This window comes from Embiotoca jacksoni, unplaced genomic scaffold (genome assembly GCF_022577435.1).
Source record: "Embiotoca jacksoni isolate LCO1_2020_lvr unplaced genomic scaffold, fEmbJac1.0.p SCAF_13, whole genome shotgun sequence".
NCBI classification, from domain to species: Eukaryota; Metazoa; Chordata; class Actinopteri; family Embiotocidae; genus Embiotoca; species Embiotoca jacksoni.
Genome location: NW_027185263.1, coordinates 5,861,121 through 5,880,372, shown reverse-complemented (window position 1 = coordinate 5,880,372; position 19,252 = coordinate 5,861,121). Strand labels below are relative to the sequence as shown.

Below are 19,252 nucleotides of genomic sequence, written 5' to 3'. Positions count from 1 at the left end.
GGTCCTTTAGCTGTGCTGCAAGTCAAATAAAAAACACAGATGATAAGAGTTGGATGTTGACGAGTGATGGATAGTCCAAACAATGTTTTCTTCTTTTCTTTACGCCTCTGCTATAAAACTGTTGTTTCTTTCAGTGGCTATGACCATGGCTACTTCCTGAGATTTTGTTTAATGTAGCGTGGCCATAGTGTAAATCACATGGCCTGCAACGGTGACTCACAATTGGGTGGCGTTGATGATTTAAAAGAATTTGATTGTGAAATAACCGTTTCAACTCGCTGACGAGCTTTTCCAAAAGTTTAAACAATTTTTTTTTGTTTGTTTGTTTAGTCTTACCTATGCGTCCCCCCCCTCCTCCCTCTCTGTAAGAGTTGCTTGAATTTGTACAAGAAACTTAACATGTAATCGAGGTTGTCTGCCTTTCACATCTCTTATTTGACTTCCTCGTGTGTCTTTTGTCATTCTGGAGTCTGTTTCCCATCTGCTTCTTTTCATCTTTTTAGTCAAACTAAGTAAAGATTAAAGACACCCTTGTGTGATGTGTTTATAATCTAGGAGGAGGCCGGATGGTTGCTGCATAATCGCACTCCGTCAGCAGCCTTAAAATCATTGTTGTCATTGGCAGGGCTTGAAGCTGTCGACTTAAACCAGGAGGCGACACGCCTGACTGACAATGTGCTTGTTTCGACTTTCAAAGCTCTGTAGTGGCTTTTTGTTGAACAAGGTGCACGGCAAACAGAAGTCCCATTTGTTCTTAGCCAGCCGGACTGTACCTAACACACACACACACACACGCACACACACACACACACACACACACACACGCACACACGCACGCTCGTTCTGCCTGTGTTTTAATACCGTAAGTGGCACCAAGCAGAACATTTTATGTGCAGTTTCACCATATATTAAAAGGAAATTAACAGCCTTGTGTTTTATTCCCTGGAAGAGCACACAGTTTTATTACATGTAATGGTGGGGTTTGTCTCCTTGGTGTCAGTCCATACATCCACTTAGAAGAACACTGCCCCGAAATGGCCTTCTGCTTTTATGTTTGCACTGCACACATTATGCTCGGAGGGAAAATATGGGCTGAGAGGTGTGTTGAGACACCTGTAATGGAGTCAAGTGTTTTCCACCTGCGGTTTCATTGCAGAAAATTATTGTTAGGACATTCATAACCTTTTCTTCTGGTTTTAATGAGTGTCCAGCATGCAACATGTAGTCTACTGCAAATAACCGCTATTTTACAAACCTGAGCTTTTCTCTCTGATTCCTGTATTTGGTGAGCAAGATGTATTAATTGTAGTAAATAAACATTTCACTGTGTCTGTGTCACAACTTTTAATGTAGTCATTAGTAGTTTGAGCTGGGGTGCAAATTTACATTGGCCATCTGTACTAGATTATTATACAGTAGAAGTAGGCTACTGCTCAGTGTCTAGACTAGCCTAAGCTTATTAGGGACTACTTTCTCCACGGGTCGTCATCTCTTTGATCACCCTGTTCATGATGTGTGGGGTGCCATTAATGATGGTCCCGTTTGTGGTTTGCCAAAAAACCTGACTCAAAGTAGAGAGTCGATGATGGTTGTCTGACTCTGTGATGTTTTGGAAATGGTTTGTTTTCCTTTTTGAACTAAGAAATGCTCACATATATCTCTTCAGTTTTAACATGTTTTAGGTAAATCCTTGCAGACTCAATGACATAAGAAGTCTGTTTATGGTCTCTCTTCTGCATGTTGACTTGTTATTGTTTTTGCATTGATAGCAACATGAACCGTGAGGACCGGAATGTGCTCCGAATGAAAGAAAGAGAAAGGAGAAATCAAGAAATCCAGCAGGGAGGTGGAGAGGCCTTTCCAGCAAATTCCCCTCTCTTCCCTGAACCCTACAAAGTGGTAAGTTAATGTTAACTTGCATTCACTTTTTCCATGCAATTGATTAGTCAGTTTAACGCAAGTTATAGCTTTGACAGGAAGTGAGAACAGAGCATATCATCAGAAGCCTTCACGGCAATGTAGTTTTGTCATCACATGTTTTTGTAACATCAGACATTTGCCTTTCCATTTCTGGTCCTGGTCTGTGAAACTGAAGAAGAATGTCTAGCTTCAGGCTTCTCTGGTAAAGTCTATCTATATGTGTGTGTGTGTGTGTGTGTGTACACCTTTGTTTGACTTCTATTATGTATTGTTTCAGTCTAAAAAAAAAAAAGCCTTTTAATTGTAAGTTGTTCATGTCAGAATATCATGTCATTGATTTAGACTTTAAAAAAGTCTTGTCACTGCCCTCAGAAGAATGTATGAAATGAATTGTGCATTTAGTATTTTTTTTTTTTTCATTTTAACAGAGAACTTGAGGATCCTGCAGTCTCGGGTCTTGTTCAAGGTTAATGTGTGATAAAAGTTTAAAGGGCATTAAAAGCTTTAGTGCGCATGCGGGGGTTGTTTTGTGTAGCATGTTGGGACAGGATCTGCTAACGCCTTCTTTAAGTCCGGGTGATCTCACACAAATCTTAAGAGATGATTGGCTGCTTTGACTGCAGCACAGAGCGTGCGTTTATGTTAACATGATCAGATATTACAAACCATATTAGATGCAGACATTCATGACTTTAATTAAATTATAGTTAGCTGTCAAATCGTCAGCAATGAATTAACTCGGCACAAAACAGTCTGGTGTCTTTTTGTTGTCAACACCTGTCCCCGAGTTGCTTTTTTTGTAGTGCAACTGTGGAAAGTAAACAATAGAACGCGCCACCTCTTCGGTGCACTTCCTCCCATGTCTTCCTCTCGTGCTCACAGACACACATAGATGTAGGCCAGCCAGCTCCTGCCCGGCCAATACGATCGTAAAGAGGATTTGAGTTCTCTGTACTGGTCTAATCTTTGCCACTAACCAGATTTGAGCAGATGTAAGTGGCTCTTCTCCTTCACTGGAGCTAGCCATCAAAGAGGCAGAGAGGAATGTGTCCTGACAGGTTGGGAAATAGAAGAGCCACCAGAGGAGAGTGATGAGTGTCGCTGCGTCTGTGTTTTGGACCACAACAAAGTGAACGATAAAAGCTGACATCAGGGGCGGCAATGTCCTTGACCTTTGCAAAAGCCATTTGCATCAAAGTATTTGACTGCGCATGTTTGTTCTTTTGTCCTTTTTAGAAAACGACATTTATGAAAAAGTGTGCAGCATGCTATGATATACACAACATAATCTGGAGAAGCAAACTGTTTAAGTCCTCTGGCTTTTCTGTACTTTGTATCCCATATCTGCTGCTTGTGTGAGTCTAATGTGAGCTTTAGTTTTACTTTCCCCCCCCCCTCTGTCATGCTCCACTAAGTGGAAGTTTACAGTGTTCTGCATAAAGGCCATGTGTGCAGCGCACACAGCTGCAGCTGTGGCCTCCCAGATGTAGACCAGCGCTGCAGTAATAGTTTTATGTCGCAGAGTTCACATTCTCGCTCAGCTGCACAGAATGAAGAGGGTTAAACTATATGAAGCCACACATTGATTTTGAGGCTCAATATATATTTAATGATACACCACATGCATAATAAATATACATGCTTTAAAAAAAAAAAAAAAAATTTAAAAGTCGAGAATCCCTCAAATGTATTTAAGAAGTAGATCTTTTCAATCTAATTGAGTCAAGGCCTTATGTCTAATAAGACTGGGGGGGGGAGGAAAGGACTTGACATGGGGAATTAAGAAATATATGAAGAACACTCATGTTTTCGTTTTGACTGCCTCTTAAGAACCACAAAGATTGAGCAGATTACATGTGTTAGTTTTCCATGTGAGAAGAACAGAAGAGCAAGTTTATAAGAAATGGCAGTCAAGTGTTTTGTCTATTGTAATTTACTGTTATGGCACTGTGATTTTGGAAAGCACAGTGCCTGGCTGGCAGGAAAGTCCTGACTTATGACTGGTACTTTTTGAAGACAAAAACCAAAACATGAACAGTGATCCTACTGTCAACATATAGGTAACGTTTCTGAGTTGCTGAAAAGGTTCCTGAGAAAGTTCAAGCAGTTGAAAAATGCTCATATGATATATACTAAAAGCTTTGATCAAACTAAGTGCAAAACACTAAACTTAGCACAATATAGTATGTGCATTACACCGCAGTTACTCCGCCAACACACTGAAGAGTGTTGCAATCAATGTTTCTGTAAACAACAAGTTTGATAAAACATCTAATGACTCGGCTGCTTGTAGTTATCGCTCTTCATTGTTTTTCAGCCACCATACTGTATGCTACTATCAGTATGCATGATAAGCTTTATATCAGCCTGTTGGAAAAACTTGGATTAAAAATATGTATTTCAAAATTGTAGAAGGTGTTTTGTATTCCATCGGAGGTGAAGTACAATCAAAAATAAAGTCATTTATGCTTATAGTACAAAGTAAATTCAACAACCCATAACACAAGCAACACGCATGTCGGGCAGGCCGTGCGAGCGCACGGTAATGGAGGCCAAGTTATGACCGCGCGAGTTACATTTCCTGCTGCAGACAACAGCTTGTGTTTCCTCACCCTCAGTGTGATTGTGTCAAAGAAAACAGAGGTGTGAGGCTGCATGTGAAACTGGATATTCTCCACGGACTTCTGTCACAGGCTGATTGCAAGCAGCTCGACGAACCCGCGGCCTCAAAGTGATTGATTAACCTCTATGTTTGAACTGTGGGCAAGTCCTTATCTGTGTTCGCAGATGGGTTTGGGACTGATCTGGGGTCAGATTGAACATGCTTACTTTGTGATTGGCTGATTAGGCCTCTCGCGAAACCTAGTTGAAACATCTGAATTTCTTTTCTCATTTTGAGTAACCGAAATATTCCTGTGATGCTTTTTCCAATGTTTTTGAAGCAAGTAACCCAAATGTTAAACTTGCGCCAATAATTACTGTTTTCTCTCCCCCTCTCTCTTTTCTATGCTTTCCTCTTGTTCATTTCTTCCTTAAATTTTTTTTCTCAATCCATTTTCTATTTCTTTTCTCTGTCTTTTTTTTTTGTTTGTTCTTCATCATCACTCCATCCACTGCCTCACCTCTTCCTTCCCCAATCGCTACTTCTCTCTTCAGTCCAGCAAAGAGGATAAACTGTCGAGCCGTATTCAGAGCATGCTGGGCAATTACGACGAGATGAAAGAGCCGATTGGTGACACCCATCCAAAGCTCAGCGGTAAACCTTCCAACAGCTCGTCTTCCTCCGAGGAGAAATCGGGCCCACCTTTGTTTAGCGGGGACCAGCGTGGTGTTGGTAGTGGTGGCAGCAGCCAGAGCAGTAAATGGACTCCTGTTGGCCCTGCAGCAGTTGGATCTTCATCCCAGTCCCAGAAACGCTCAGGACTCCAGGGCGGCCACAGCAGCCAGAGGAGCAACGGGGGCAGTAGCGGCAGCAGCAATAGTAGCCAAAGAGGGGAGGTGCGGGAAAAGAAGTCAAGTAAACACAGTGGCGGGTCAGAGCACTCAAAGTCACACACATCAAGTCCGGCCAAGGGCTCTCTGAGTTCCTCCAGCAGCCACTCACGGAGCTCCTTGTCTGCCGAGCAGCATCACAGCAAGGAGCGCTACCGCTCCAAGTCCCCACGAGACAGAGAGGCTAACTGGGACTCGCCCTCACGGGTTCACACCTCCTTCCCCAGTGGACAGCACTCGAGTCAGGCCTTTCCCCCGTCTCTTATGTCCAAGCCCGGCTCCATGCTGCAAAAACCTACAGCGTATGTGCGGCCTATGGATGGCCAGGAAACAGCAGAACCCAAGAGCTCGCAAGCAGAAAGCTACAGCGGACAGTCACACAGCAGCACCATGGGAGAGATGAAGTCCAATGGCAAGGCCTCGCTTTCCAAACTCAAAATCCCTTCACAACCTGTAGAGGTAAGCCGCGATCTACAGGCCTTCCTGTAATTCATACCGAACCCTGCAATTTATTTTCACCGTTCAAACAATGTACAGTGATGTTTGCGTGGCACTTGAAGATTAGCGTCACATTTTTGGAAGTCTGTCTTAAAACAATATTGCGTCAGGTCGCATCAGGTTTTGCTTGCTGTGATCATTCCTCCTTTTTCTGTCGTTCCCATAGAAAGCTGTCACCCATAAAAGTGATGGGGGACGAAATCAATTGTCCTTTCAGTGTGAAATACATTCTAATGTTTATCTGAAGTAAATCAAAAGCATATTTTTCAGAGTTGCTGTCTTTCTAAAACTTTGTAGTTTGTTTGTTACTGTCCCTGCATTGTAGCTCAGCAAAGTTACAGGGGATCCCGATGGGGGGAAATCTGTAACTGTAACAGATATCCAAACTCAGACTTCTGCAGTCTCATGTTAGCTTTGGTTAAACTGTGGGATGAACTGAGGAGTTTATCACCCATCACTGACTTTGAACAGCATTAGAAAGGCACCTCTTAATGGCCAGTAGAAACACAAGGAATCATTACAACAAAACCTGCTTTAGTGTTCATAGGGGCGCCTGACTATTGTTTCAGGACAAAACCTTTAAAATATATATTGCATGTCGAATTCATAAACTTTCCATGACAGCAGGATTTATGTTTGAACCATACAGTATGGTCATAATGATGTAATAACTATATAAAATATCCTCACAGCCTGTCACACATGGTCTGAATGAACTCCTAGGACTCATAAAATGCCAATAGGATGACTCGCAGCCCTCAAAAATGTTCATGAACACATCTGCTAAGCCTTGTGTTTCTGTCTTTAGGGATCTGGTGATGCCAACTGTGTCGATGAAATTCTGAAGGTATGTACGTTAGAGTTTTATTTTGCTAAATACGTGGTCTGTCCGTCCAACAGTTCATCACGAGTATTCAGAGGAAAGTCAACTGCTTCAAATATTTGAAAGGGCATTTGACATTACTCACACCTTACAGCTAATTTGCACATTTTCCCCTGTGCGTGTTTTTTTTCCTTCTTCTTATTTTTTATTCAGGAAATGACTCAGACGTGGCCCCCTCCGTTGACAGCCATCCACACCCCCTGCAAAACGGAGCCTTCCAAGTTTCCATTTCCCACCAAGGTCAGCGTTGCACCAGTGGCTGTGTTGACGGTTTGATTCAAATTATTATGTGGTGATGAATTGATAAGCCTGAAGTATGTGTTTATTACTTTTGAAGTTGCGACCAAACCTTACGTAACACACGTGACCAATCCAGAGACACCGGGTTTGGTGGCCCCTTCTGACTATACAGACAAGGAACGTATTATTGCTAGATATCTAAAGCAATTTAAAGGCATAGTACATCATTTCTGCTGCTAGAGATCTCTCAATCAAAACAATAACGAGACAGAGCTGGACGAGGTTGTTAAATAGCGTGGAATCAAGGGATTAGTTGTCTTTCATGTCAAACAATCACCACTGATGATAGAAATCGACCTTTAGTTTAGCAGGTAGCGATGGCGTCTCTCTCTCCTTCTCTTCTTCTTCTTCTTCTTCTTCTTCTTCTTCTTCTTCTCTTGCTCGATGCGTCTGATGTTTGTATCTGCCGCCTTTAGTGATAATTGTAAATGCAATGAATGTAGTTTAATTTGCCATGTTGGATGTGAGACTCGGGGGAATTGGAAGCACAGCTCAGCAACATGGAAGCTCAATCGTTAGCTGTTGTAGTTAGCTCGACCCCAGTAGCTAGTGCGAGCTGACCCATTGTAGCTCCTACTGTAAGTTAAAGGAAGGACACGGGGTTGTGTGGATATTGTGCCATTAACAGGCATTCATGAAGTTGATTGAAATTATGGATTTCGGTCAGTTTGAACAGGGTTAGGGTTAAGTTGGAAGCATTTCGGATAATGTAGGTACACGGGTTCAGTCATTTTTTGACATTTTATTTGCGGAAAAGATGCATATTGTACCTGCATGTAAATATAAATGACCACATAATCAAGGGGGAAAAAAATGATATTGATGGTTGAAAAAAAAAAACAAGTTCATGAAAATAATTCAGTATTTTCTCTTTTTTTTTTTTTTTACCTCAGGATACGCATCCTTTTCCAAGCGGACACAGTGAGTATAGCATCAATTACAGATCCAAATCTGGACAAAAAATTCAGAGAAAAAAAAAATAATAATTTATGTACATGTGGTATGTTTCACATCTTTTTAATTATATTTACATATACCCGCATCCTTTTTGTGTGTGTTCTAGAGCGAGGTAGCTCGTCCAAGAGCTCCAGCAGCCACCAGCCCAAAGCGTGCGATGACCAGCCCAAGTAAGCGCTCCATACTTTTGTCATTTTCCTCTTTTCAGTTTTCCCAAGCACTAAATCGCGCTAAAAGTACTTAAACAAACGGTGTATTATAGAGTTAAGAAACCTAAAATAATCCTAGCAGTAACAAACTTGAGAGCAATTACACTGCTGTAAATAATACCTGAGGTTTGATTATGTTTCTTTCCTGTATCTCAGTATGCTGGAAGATGACCTGAAGATAAGCAGCAGTGAGGACAGTGACGGAGAACAAGACTCTGCCAAGAATGCTTCGAGGAACACGTCGGCAAGGTGAAGCAGAGAAAGCACAGAAACTTTTGTGAAATTTTCAAACGATGAGGTTTTGTTGGAACTGTCACTGCGATTTAGACAGAAGTTAATGTTTTGCGACCACTGTGGTTTTATATTACTTTGCTTTATATTCAAGGGTGTTTGGAAGAAATGCTCCACAACATTAATAACTTTGTTCTTCTATTTTTTTTGGACAATTAATCAGCCTAAAATGACTTTTAAAATCAAAAACAAAATGGGAAAATGCCAAGGAAAGACAAATATTGCTTGAAATGCTGCTACCATTAATGAAAAAACATCATTACATTTAAGTATAATTGATTTTTGCTGATTATATGTAGCGATCAAGAACAATGCTTAGTGCTGTCCGTCATCTCGAGAATATCATCGCATAGATCACTTCAAGTTTTCATGTTGTGGTTGAGAGTTTTGCTTCTAACTGCAGTGGCGATTCTGAATGTATCCCGTTGCTGAAGTTATATTTTACACCTTTTGCACACAATGTAACGCCGTTTCACTCTCCCCTGTCTTAACAATAGCAATAACAGTGAAGCGGCTGAGCAGTCGAGGGACGACTCCAGCAGCCACAGCGGCTCGGAGAGCAGCTCGGGCTCCGACAGCGAGAGCGAAAGCAGCACGACAGACAGCGAAGCCAACGAGCACCCACGACCCGTCTCACCTGAAGTAATCACTTCACAGTAACTCCGTACAAAGCTGTAGTGCTACTTAGTGATGATTTGGAACTGTGTCACAAGACAAGACTCCAATTTGGACTGAGATAGTTAAAAAATGAATTTTAATTAGATATTATTTTACGTTTGACAAGGATTATTATCTCATACAAATTCATGATATTCACTCCGAAAGCCATGTTCTTAATTCTGTGCGCTCTCCTGTGCCCCTTCAGCCTGAACAACCCATGGCCAATAAGTGGCAGCTGGACAACTGGTTCAAGAAGACCAAGCAGTTCTCCCCCGCTTCTCCAGTGGACAACAATAATGTTCCACCCAAATGCAAGAAAGAGGGCCGAGATAACAGCTCAGGGCGTGGCTACAGTAGCCAGGGAGGGGGATCAAAAGACTCAGCGGCACCCACCCCAAGCAGGGACTTACGGGCAGCGCAAAAGGGGGCAGAAGGTGGTCGTGGGCGCCAAAAATCCCCCGCCCAGAGCGAGGGTGGCACAAATCCAAGAATCCGTGTGGGTAAGAAGCAGCCTAAAAAATCTGAGAAGCCCCCTGTGGTGGAGGAACCCAAGGGAGGTCTGAGGGTGGAGAGTGAGCCGGCTCCAGAGATACCTACTCATCGGCCCAAAGCTGCTACCAAGGGTTCCCGCAAACCAACCATCAAAAAAGAACCCAAATCCTCTCCGAGGCCCACGGCAGCCGCAGTCACCACCACTGCAGACAAACGCAAGGCCAAGGCGCCCACCAAGACTTCTTCCCAGAAGTCTCGAGAATTTGTCGATACAGACTCTTCGTCGTCAGACTCCGAGGGGAATGACAGCATCCCGTCTTCATCGCAGACACCCAAGTACACAGAGAGTATCAGGACCCCTGTTTGCGTGTTTTCGCCGATGGAAGAAAAAGAGCCGCTGTCTCCACTCAGTGACCCCGAGGAGCGCTACCCTGCAAGGCAGCCTCAGCAGCAGGTTTTACTAGTGAAGATAGGTTAGTCGAAACTCCCCACAAGTCTCATAATCATATAATACAAGTTTTCAATGTATTCTGTGCATTGTGTTACTCTTGTCTAGCTGGGTCACGCAGACACCACTGGAGCTTTTTTTTTTTTTTTTTAAACTTTGGACCAAATCAAACCATACCCTGCCCTTCCCTTGCCTGCCCTTCCCTTCCCTTCCCATTTCCTATAGATCTCAGCTTGCTGTCCAGGGTTCCAGGGCGGCCCTACAAGGAGCCTGCAGAGATAAAAGTGGAGAGGGACGACTCTCTCGACAGGGACAGCAAAGACTTCAGCAAGCAGAGCTCTGAGAAGAGCTCAAGCAAGGCCAAGAGAAAACACAAGGTAGAGCGAATTTTAGTGGGTTTTTTTTCTTCTTCTATTTAATTTGATTTAATTTGTCCTCATATGGAGAGTAAAATGTAATAAAATGTGTCTGTTTCATGTAGTTACTCGTTTCTCAGTACAGAATCTCTTAAAATAGCCTCCAAGCAGATTTCCATCAAAACAAGGAAGTGTATTAGAGTCACAGAACAATGGATTACATTTAGATGCAGATTCAGACCTGGATTTTCTGACATTTGATGAATTTCTTTCATTTTTTTATCATAGCTGTGAAACTACTCTATAATGCGAATTAAAATCTAAGTGACTGTCTGTCTTTGGCTCTAACGGCATATTAAGCCTTTTTTTTTTTTTTTTGCTCCCGGTAGGTACAGTGCAATGGCCATTGAACCAACCAATACATCTGACTTTTCCCTAAATGTCTTTGCTGTTTTTTTTTCTCTCTGTTTTTTTGTATCTTTAGAACGATGAGGAAGGCACCAAGCCAGAGAGCAAGCGATGCAAGCTAGAGGACAAGTCTCTATCTCATCATAAAAGCAGCAGTAAAGAGTGAGTGTTCTTCCCGTTTATCCTGATTATCATTTACATTAAAACAATCTGCACACTGTGAACACTTGGCACTCTTGGTGCGACAGTAGTTTGTTTTGCCAGATGTCTTTTCCTCTAAACATACAATTCACAAAATAAAGCCTATTAACTCTAATGAGCATTGTAAAATGGAAGCATAAAAGCTCAGCGATGGTGCTTATTTATTGCGTCTCAGGCTCTTCCAGCTGCACCTGTTAACCTTTAATCTAACATCTCTGCTACGTTCTTGATTTTGAGTCAACGGGAATATTAATGTTTCATCTTTCAGCGTTCATATTTAATTATGTGGACCACAGTACTGCTATAAAACCGGTCTATTTAGAAAGATACAGAAAGATTATATATATATAATTTTATATATATAATTATATATATATATATAAAATTCAGTGATGGTCCATATCCCACCAGGTCTAAGAGGTCTTTGGAGAAGAAAGAGGAGCCAGTCCCCTCTCCTTCCATGTCAGGTCTTCAGCGGACACCTAAGGCAGAGCATCCGAGTCGGAAGAGGACAGTCAGCCAGTCCTCCACCTCGTTGTCCAGCGGGACAGGAAGTGGAAAAGAAGGGAGCCACAGCACCAAGGGCAGCTCCACCTCCAAACACAGAAAAGGAGAGGACAAGGGACGCAGCACACGTGACGGCAAGGTGGGTGCAACTAACGTCATCGCCAGGCAGTCGCTGTCTGTGTGTATCGCCGGCAAAACACTGTGGATACCGCAACGTGTGAGTGCAATCCTTCATCTTGCCAACCGTGCAGTATGTTTCCCCGAGGAACTTGAATAACAAAGCAAGCATGGGGGGCGGGGGGGTGAGAGGGAGTAGTTGCAGTGGGAAGAAGGGGAGTGGTTTAGGACATAGCTTGATGTATGGGAGGGTTTGTGCCAAACATTAGGGTATGCATATTTTTTTTTTTAAATATAATTAAGGTCCATAACAAGTATCTACACTGTATAACCAGCAGCTACTCATTGGATTTGGGGTCTTTTTGTGTCTGTATTATCATATAAGCCCAACGGCCATAGATTGCGATACATTTCTACCTCCTGACTTCACTCTCACCTTTTCTCCATTTTATCATGGTCTTCAAAAACCAGCCTTTTTTTATTTTTTTTAATTTATTTAATTTACTTTATTTCCTCTCACTCGCTGTCCCTGCAGGAGAAATCCTCAAAGAGCTGTGATAACCAGCTGGCTGTGCCGCCGCTCTCCACAGACGGCTCCAAGTCTCAGAGATCCAAGCTGGTGTTTGAGGACAGGTAAGAGGAGCTCTTTCCACTGTGGATAACCCCTCAGCGGGGCACAGAGAAAGAACTGCTGCGGGGATCTAGGGTTGCCTTTGATGCACAAAGCTGTAGGAGGTTGGGGAGGTCATGAATGGATGTGCCCACATGCCTGAAAGATTATGTAAATTTGGATTTTGAAAGGCTCTCTGCTGGAATTCTCTGTCCTTTCTAATGCTGTGGTAAAGAAACAACACGGTTTTGCTTCGTATTTTTGTGTCTTTTGTTTCAAGGTTTGATTTAATGGAAGGCGAGATATTTCGGGAGTTTAGAGAAAGTTTGAACACGTTCTTTAAAGTCTCTGTGCCGAGAGGAAATTTATGTAGAAACTGAGCCAGGACACCGTTTAAAAAGTAATTTATTTTTTTTCCCCCCCGTGCTTCGGAGAAGAAATCAACTTTGTTTGATCTGCGCATAATTTCGTTTCAGGGTCCATTCAGCAGATCACTACTTACAAGAGGCCAAGAAGCTTAAACACAATGCAGATGCACTGGTAAGAGTAAGAGCCCAATGACTATTTCCTGGTGTAATTGAGATGTTGCGGTGTCAAATGTTGCATGCAAAGCTCCACCTTAATGTGAAACAACATCCTGGGGATATTTTGCATGGAGTTTAGTCCAACATGTAGAAACTCACTTTAGGGTTTTAACACATTTCCTCTATTGACAAAGTGGTTGCAGAGTTTAGATAGTATTTACAGGGAAGTTTACCTCGTACTCTGTTTCCGAAGCTCCTTTTCTTTATCTGTGCTCTCACAGTTTTTGAGCATGAATAGAAGGAAGTAACACAAATGCTTGTGTTACTGGCTCACTGTAAAACGAGCAGGTGTATATATATTTAGCTGCAGGTCTGGTATCAATTACTTACATGGGTGTTATGAAATATCCATCTCTGCTACAGTTCACTCAAAAATTAGAAATTATGTTCTTGATGTTTTTATTTTAACACAAAGCCACGTTTACACATCACAATGCGTAAAAAAATACTTCCGCATGAAGTTAGACAAACAAACCTGCGATACAATGAAATGCCCACAACATGTCACAGGAGTTTAGCTTTAATGTTTGTTTTTGTTCTCTGGAAAATAGTATTAAACATCAAATGCATCACGCGTGCACCAAAGGCCAACACAAACTGTTGCAGCGGTTCTTAAATGAAAAGAGGGTTTATGTAATCCACACCAAGTCACAAACAAACGTGTCAGTTATGTAATGCTCCAGGCCAAAACCTTGTCAAACCGGCGTCATGTGCTGTTTGCATTTCGCCCTCCGGAGCTGGGACAGTCAGAGAAACAAAATGCAGTCTTTGACTTGTGCATAATGCAACACCAGCACTGATTTAACATTTTTTCGTTGCCCCTGTTGGTGTCTCTTTTTTTTTCCTCCCCACAGTTGGACCGTTTTGAGAAGGCGGTTTACTACCTGGACGCCGTGGTGTCCTTCATTGAATGTGGTAACGCCCTGGAGAAGAGCGCCCAAGAGGCCAAGTCTCCCTTCCCCATGTACGCTGAAACAGTGGAGCTTATCAAGTAAGTACAAACGCCAATGCATTCGCCACCGTCGCATTTAAAGGGCCACTCCACTGATTTTTTTTTTTTTTTTTTACACGTCAAAGTCTGCTTACAGGTGTCACTGCATATATGAATCGGGTTACACGGAAGCTTTTTGAACTCATAACTTTGAAAATGAAAAGAAAAATCTTCGCGGGCGTCTGTGGCCTGCTCCTCTGCTTGAGGCTCGCGGCTACATTAGCTGCTACTGGCACAACACACCCTCCAGGAAGAGCTGTCAGTGGTTTGAGCTGCATTGTGGGTAGTAATATAGGTTCGATTATTTGACGAGGAAGAAGAAAATTGCCGCCCAAAGAGACGACCTCTGGTTCACCTGATTGTTTTAAACCGTTCATTGTGAATGAGACTAAGTTACAGGAGTGCAGTGTGAAGTACTCCTTTAAACAGAAAGACAGTGCATTAGATTTAAGGTTCACCAGAATAAAAACATTTTGCTTTAGTTACTTAAAACAGTTGTTTCTCCTTGAAACTAAACAGTTTGTTTGTTTGTACATTCAGATACACTATGAAGTTAAAAAGCTACATGGCCCCAGATGCTACTTCAGCAGACAAGAGGCTAGCTGTGCTGTGGTAAGTACGATGACTGACATTTCCATTTGGGATGTTGGAGGTGTCTTGTCCTTCAGCTCAAAGTACTCATACCTGACTGCTACTAATTCTGGTTATTTGTTTAAGAGGAGTTGTGTATTTAAGCTGCCCCCACATCTCTGCCTTCTTCAACAAGTTTTAGATCAATATTTATCTGTGACTCTTTCCAGCCTGCGATGCCAATCTCTTCTCTACCTGCGGTTATTCAAGTTGAGGAAAGACAGCGCTCTGAAATACTCAAAAACACTCACCGAACACTTAAAGGTAACCCCCCCCCCCCCCCCTCCCACAAGCTGAAATCAAATTTTTCCTGGCAAAGGTTCAAAACCAAAGAAAAGCAATAAAATTCCCTGAATGTCGTTTGTTTCTGTGAATGTGTAACTTGTGCCCTTTCTGCGTACATAATGTTCTTCCCCCTCATCTTTGTTTTTACAGAATTCTCTGAGTAACACCCAGGCTCCCTCTCCTGGAATGGGAAAGTAAGTCACGTCGTCCTATGCTGTTTGGCGAGTTAAAGTCAGTGTAAAGGAGCCATCTGTGTTTCCTGTTGAGGAAAAAGTATTCCGAATGTGATTTACAATTTTCTAGGAGGTTAAAAGTTAAAAGATTTCACAGAAAGTTGAGAAAACGAGCCCGCAAATATTTCTTGATCAGCTGTTCTGGCACCTTTTTTTTTTAAAAAACAACAACAACAACAACAACAAAATCTAAAAGAAGTGGGGTCACTGGATAGCAGATACATAAATACGGATATCGATCTGGTTCTAGTTCATTGTCACGTGGTCGCAGGTGTTTGTGTGATTTTTCTAAACCGGTGCCAGCAAACTCACTGCTTGTTTCTTTGTCCTGACGCAGTAAGGCAGCAGGTATGCCCTCTCCAGTGTCTCCCAAACTGTCACCGGGCACAGCCGGTGGCTACTCGTCAGTCAGCAGCAGCAGCAGCACCAGCTCGTCTGTGACAATACCTCAGCGTATCCACCAGATGGCTGCCAGCTACGTCCAGGTCACCTCCAACTTCCTGTATGCCACCGAGGTCTGGGACCAGGCCGAGCAACTATCCAAGGAGCAGAAAGGTCAAAAATCAGGTTCTAAAACTATATAATTTTTTCACATTACACAGTGTCTCCAGTCTCAATTTTTTGCAACCATTGTAGACTTTGCTGAGGTAGGATGCTTTGTGAACTGGCTCCAAATGTTCCATTTTCCCAGGAATATATTGCCCCCCCCCCCAAAAAAAAAAAAAAAAATCGATGTCAAACAAACAATCCGGACAATGTACTAATTGGGACACAAACTCGACAAGAATGCGCCAAAACCGCCGTGCCAAAACCTCCGTGGCAAACTAAAGGTTTAAACAAGATGCAAAACATATTAACCAGCATTGTTAAAACTGATTTAAGGGGGAAATCAATACTTCATTTCAAATTGGCAGCATGCTGTCCATCGTAACTATCGTTGTAAACCGAACAGCTTCGGGTTTTAGACTGTTGGCTGATCACAGCGGGCGACGTTACGACTTCCTTGCAGTGTTTTTTGAAGTATTTTTTTGACCTTTTATAGACCAAACAATTCTCCACTGACGTGTCCCCCTCTGCCGTGTCTTTGTTTGCCCAGACTTCTTCCTGGAGTTGGACAAGATGATGGGTCCTCTGATCTTCAACACCAGCAGCATGACAGAACTGGTGCGTTACACACGGCAGGGTCTCCACTGGCTGCGCCTGGATGCAAAGCCCGTTCCCTAGCGAGGACTCACTCCCTGCACGCTGCTTACACACACACACACACACACACACACACACACACACACACACACCTCAGCCTTTCATCTTCAGCAACAGTTTGTGCAAAGACACTCAAACAGACACGCATGCCCTCACAGATACAAACAAACAATTACGTACTGTACGCGCACACACACGCGCGCACACACACGCAGACAGACAGACAAACAAACAAACAGTCCACCTCTGGTCCACTACGTACACACACACACACACACACACACACACACACACATGGGATGAACTTCTCAGACATATCTCCAACACTGTGTCCATTTTCTACACCAGCTTGCCAAAAACACTGAGCAGTTTCGAACATGTCACACCTTCGACGGCACCACACAGGGAGACGCATCAGAACCGCAAGCAGGCATCAACAGAGCTTATCGCCTGGCTTCATCTATCAGCATCCTAGCAAAATCCTTGAAGGCCATGTTTGTATCTCTTTTGGCATGGAATCACTGGGTGAATTATTTATTACGAATACACTAAATCTGGGGTTTGGTTTATAGGCTACTTTGGCTTTTAACTTTTTATTTTACTTTGTGTCACCAAAGTACCTCCCATAAACACCAAAGGTGCTTTAAAATGAAGGTTTCTCTTTATCATTTTCGTGCCTTGTATGTGAGCAACAGGAAAACAGTCACCAGTCATATCTGAATTGGTAATTTTTCCTTTATTTGCTATTACCACATTTATGTATTTTTTTTTTTTTTGTACACATTTAGCGGTTAATGGAAGCTGGCAGTGGCAACAATTATGGTTTTGATTGCTGTCTTGCATTTTTAAGTCAAATCATTTTCCAACAAATTCAGCTGCCACCTGGGTACATCTTTCTTCAAAGTCGCTAGGCACTAAAGGGTAAATTTGGAGCATGCCCACAAGATTTTAAGAACTGTAGGAAGGGCTACTGTGCACAGCAGATTAATACTTCTGACACACACATATTTATAAAAGTTCTCTGAGGAGTTATATTGATCAGTGTGTTAGTTTTGAACATTGTAGGTTTGGATTTTACAGAATCATCAACTTCTTTTCGCTCTGCAAATCAATCAAATTTGCGTTTTTTTTTCCTATTTTACAACCCTTTGGTCACACGGTGGAGCAGCACGGCCCTCCAGGGCCCTCCAGGGGCCCCCAGGGGCTTCCAGGGGCCTCCAGGGGCCCCCAGGGGCCTCCAGGCATGGATTTTTAGCCTCTTGGCCTTACTAAAGTTGATCACGTTAAAGTTGAGATTTTCTGCCTCTTTAAAGCTTCAGCATTTGAGTCTCTTCCTATGAAATGTTTTTCCACTCGCAGCTACATTGTTCACCGAGAAGTTTCCTCGAGGAAGAGTCATTTCCATACAGTGTTATTCTTTCTTTCTTTTGATCTCTTTGTTTGCCCAGAGTATATTTTTCTTAGGAACAGCAGGGAGTGTGGAGTGTTGAAGATCATGTCCACAATGCAGTTACTTACATTGCAGTTGATTTAAAAAAAAAAAAAAAAAAAAAAAAAAAAAAAAGCTGGGCCTGACTCACCACAGATTTGGAACAACTAAAGCAAATGTATCTCAAAGAAAAGTTCTTTCGAGAAAACAAACTCATTAGTGATGCAGATTAGCAGTGTTGCATTTATACAACAAAGAGTTTTAAATCTATGCTTATATATCTCAAATAAGAAATATAACGACCAATAAAGATTTTATTTATATACCAAGCAGTTTTTCCCCCCTTCTTCTAGCCAAGCAAAAGTGTAACTTCTCAAGTGCACAAGTTTAAAATGGGGTTACAACAGGGGTTATAATAATAATAAGAAGTATTTGTATATGTAATTGTTCCTATTTAAATTTCAAAATCAGAATCATACTTGTATTACGAGAAAGTAGACGGTGCAGCAGGTAGAGGGGGAAGATGAGAGAGTGACTGTGTATGCATAACTGTATCCAGATATGAACATTTATTTTTGTTATAGTTTCAAATTACCGGTTCTCATCAAGGCAAATGTGCATGGCAGGGGTTTTACATAAAGATGTTAGCATTACACCGGAGGTTTCAGTTGGCATTTGGTTGTTTGGTAATTGTCACTGACATGAGGAACTTTCCTTTTTGGTCATTTTATGCCCATTTCTGACTCTTAACATGCTGGAAATACAAAAAGCCTGGGCCAAATAGTGTTCATGTTTAGTATTATCGGTTGACTTTTATTGGGGCTGGTGCACAGTTTGGATAAGAAAGTGCCAGAAAGTTTAAGACTTGTAGTCTTTAACTTCCCGAGTCTTCTACTTTATAGCTTAAATTTGGTGTAATTACACTCAAGACAAAACAAATGGCTATTTGGCCCAGGGTCTTTTGTTGTGTGTTGTATTTTTCTTTCCTTCACTGGCTCCCTGGCCTCTATCGTAGGAGGGGATACTGTTATTTTCTCTTACACTTGACTGAGAGAAAGTAAGAGGAGGTATTATTTTAATCTATGCAGGATTTCTGTTTTTAAACAAAACATCTGTTTCTGTGGAAAATAGTTCATTTTTAGGCTCGGGATTTTTTTTCCCCCGCTTAATTTTTTTTTTTTTCCCGGCTTCGGCGAGAAACCCGTTAAACTCAAGTGTCCAATGCCTTTAGCTTTTGCAATTTTGTGTACTGGTTTAGTATACATGTGTATATAGATCTGTTTTTATAACCAAACATCGATGGCTTGAGCCATTTTGTACTTAAAGCTGGAGGCCACTTTTCTCATAGGAATTCCTCTGTGGGTTTTACCAGCCCAGTCAATGTCTTCATACACTGGTACACTTTGTAAGTACAGGTCCGCGCCTTGTGTTCCCTACACTATCTTGTAGTCAAATGTAAAAAAAAATTTAGCATTAGAATAATTTTTAACGGTTTGCTACTCACACTTATTTATTTTTCTGCCCCTTTGCTTAATGTTTTTTTTCTAT

The 19,252-nt window shown here is 42.1% G+C and overlaps 1 protein-coding gene across 1 annotated transcript in view; it reads left to right on the top strand.

Annotated features, from left to right (window-relative positions):
• Positions 1–17,857, top strand: part of aff4 (AF4/FMR2 family, member 4) — a 29,317-nt gene extending 11,460 nt beyond the window's left edge. The window contains exons 2-21 of the mRNA XM_069146023.1: positions 1,770–1,899; positions 5,077–5,871; positions 6,719–6,757; positions 6,947–7,033; positions 7,987–8,014; positions 8,157–8,220; positions 8,416–8,508; positions 9,048–9,192; positions 9,416–10,175; positions 10,376–10,527; positions 10,991–11,076; positions 11,527–11,761; positions 12,275–12,372; positions 12,826–12,889; positions 13,788–13,924; positions 14,465–14,536; positions 14,725–14,818; positions 14,990–15,033; positions 15,410–15,639; positions 16,169–17,857. Coding sequence (XP_069002124.1) covers positions 1,774–1,899; positions 5,077–5,871; positions 6,719–6,757; positions 6,947–7,033; positions 7,987–8,014; positions 8,157–8,220; positions 8,416–8,508; positions 9,048–9,192; positions 9,416–10,175; positions 10,376–10,527; positions 10,991–11,076; positions 11,527–11,761; positions 12,275–12,372; positions 12,826–12,889; positions 13,788–13,924; positions 14,465–14,536; positions 14,725–14,818; positions 14,990–15,033; positions 15,410–15,639; positions 16,169–16,296 — 3,477 coding nt within the window. The 5' untranslated portion in view covers positions 1,770–1,773 and the 3' untranslated portion in view covers positions 16,297–17,857. The remainder of the gene's footprint in view (positions 1–1,769; positions 1,900–5,076; positions 5,872–6,718; positions 6,758–6,946; positions 7,034–7,986; positions 8,015–8,156; positions 8,221–8,415; positions 8,509–9,047; positions 9,193–9,415; positions 10,176–10,375; positions 10,528–10,990; positions 11,077–11,526; positions 11,762–12,274; positions 12,373–12,825; positions 12,890–13,787; positions 13,925–14,464; positions 14,537–14,724; positions 14,819–14,989; positions 15,034–15,409; positions 15,640–16,168) is intronic.
• Positions 17,858–19,252: the final 1,395 nt, after the last annotated feature.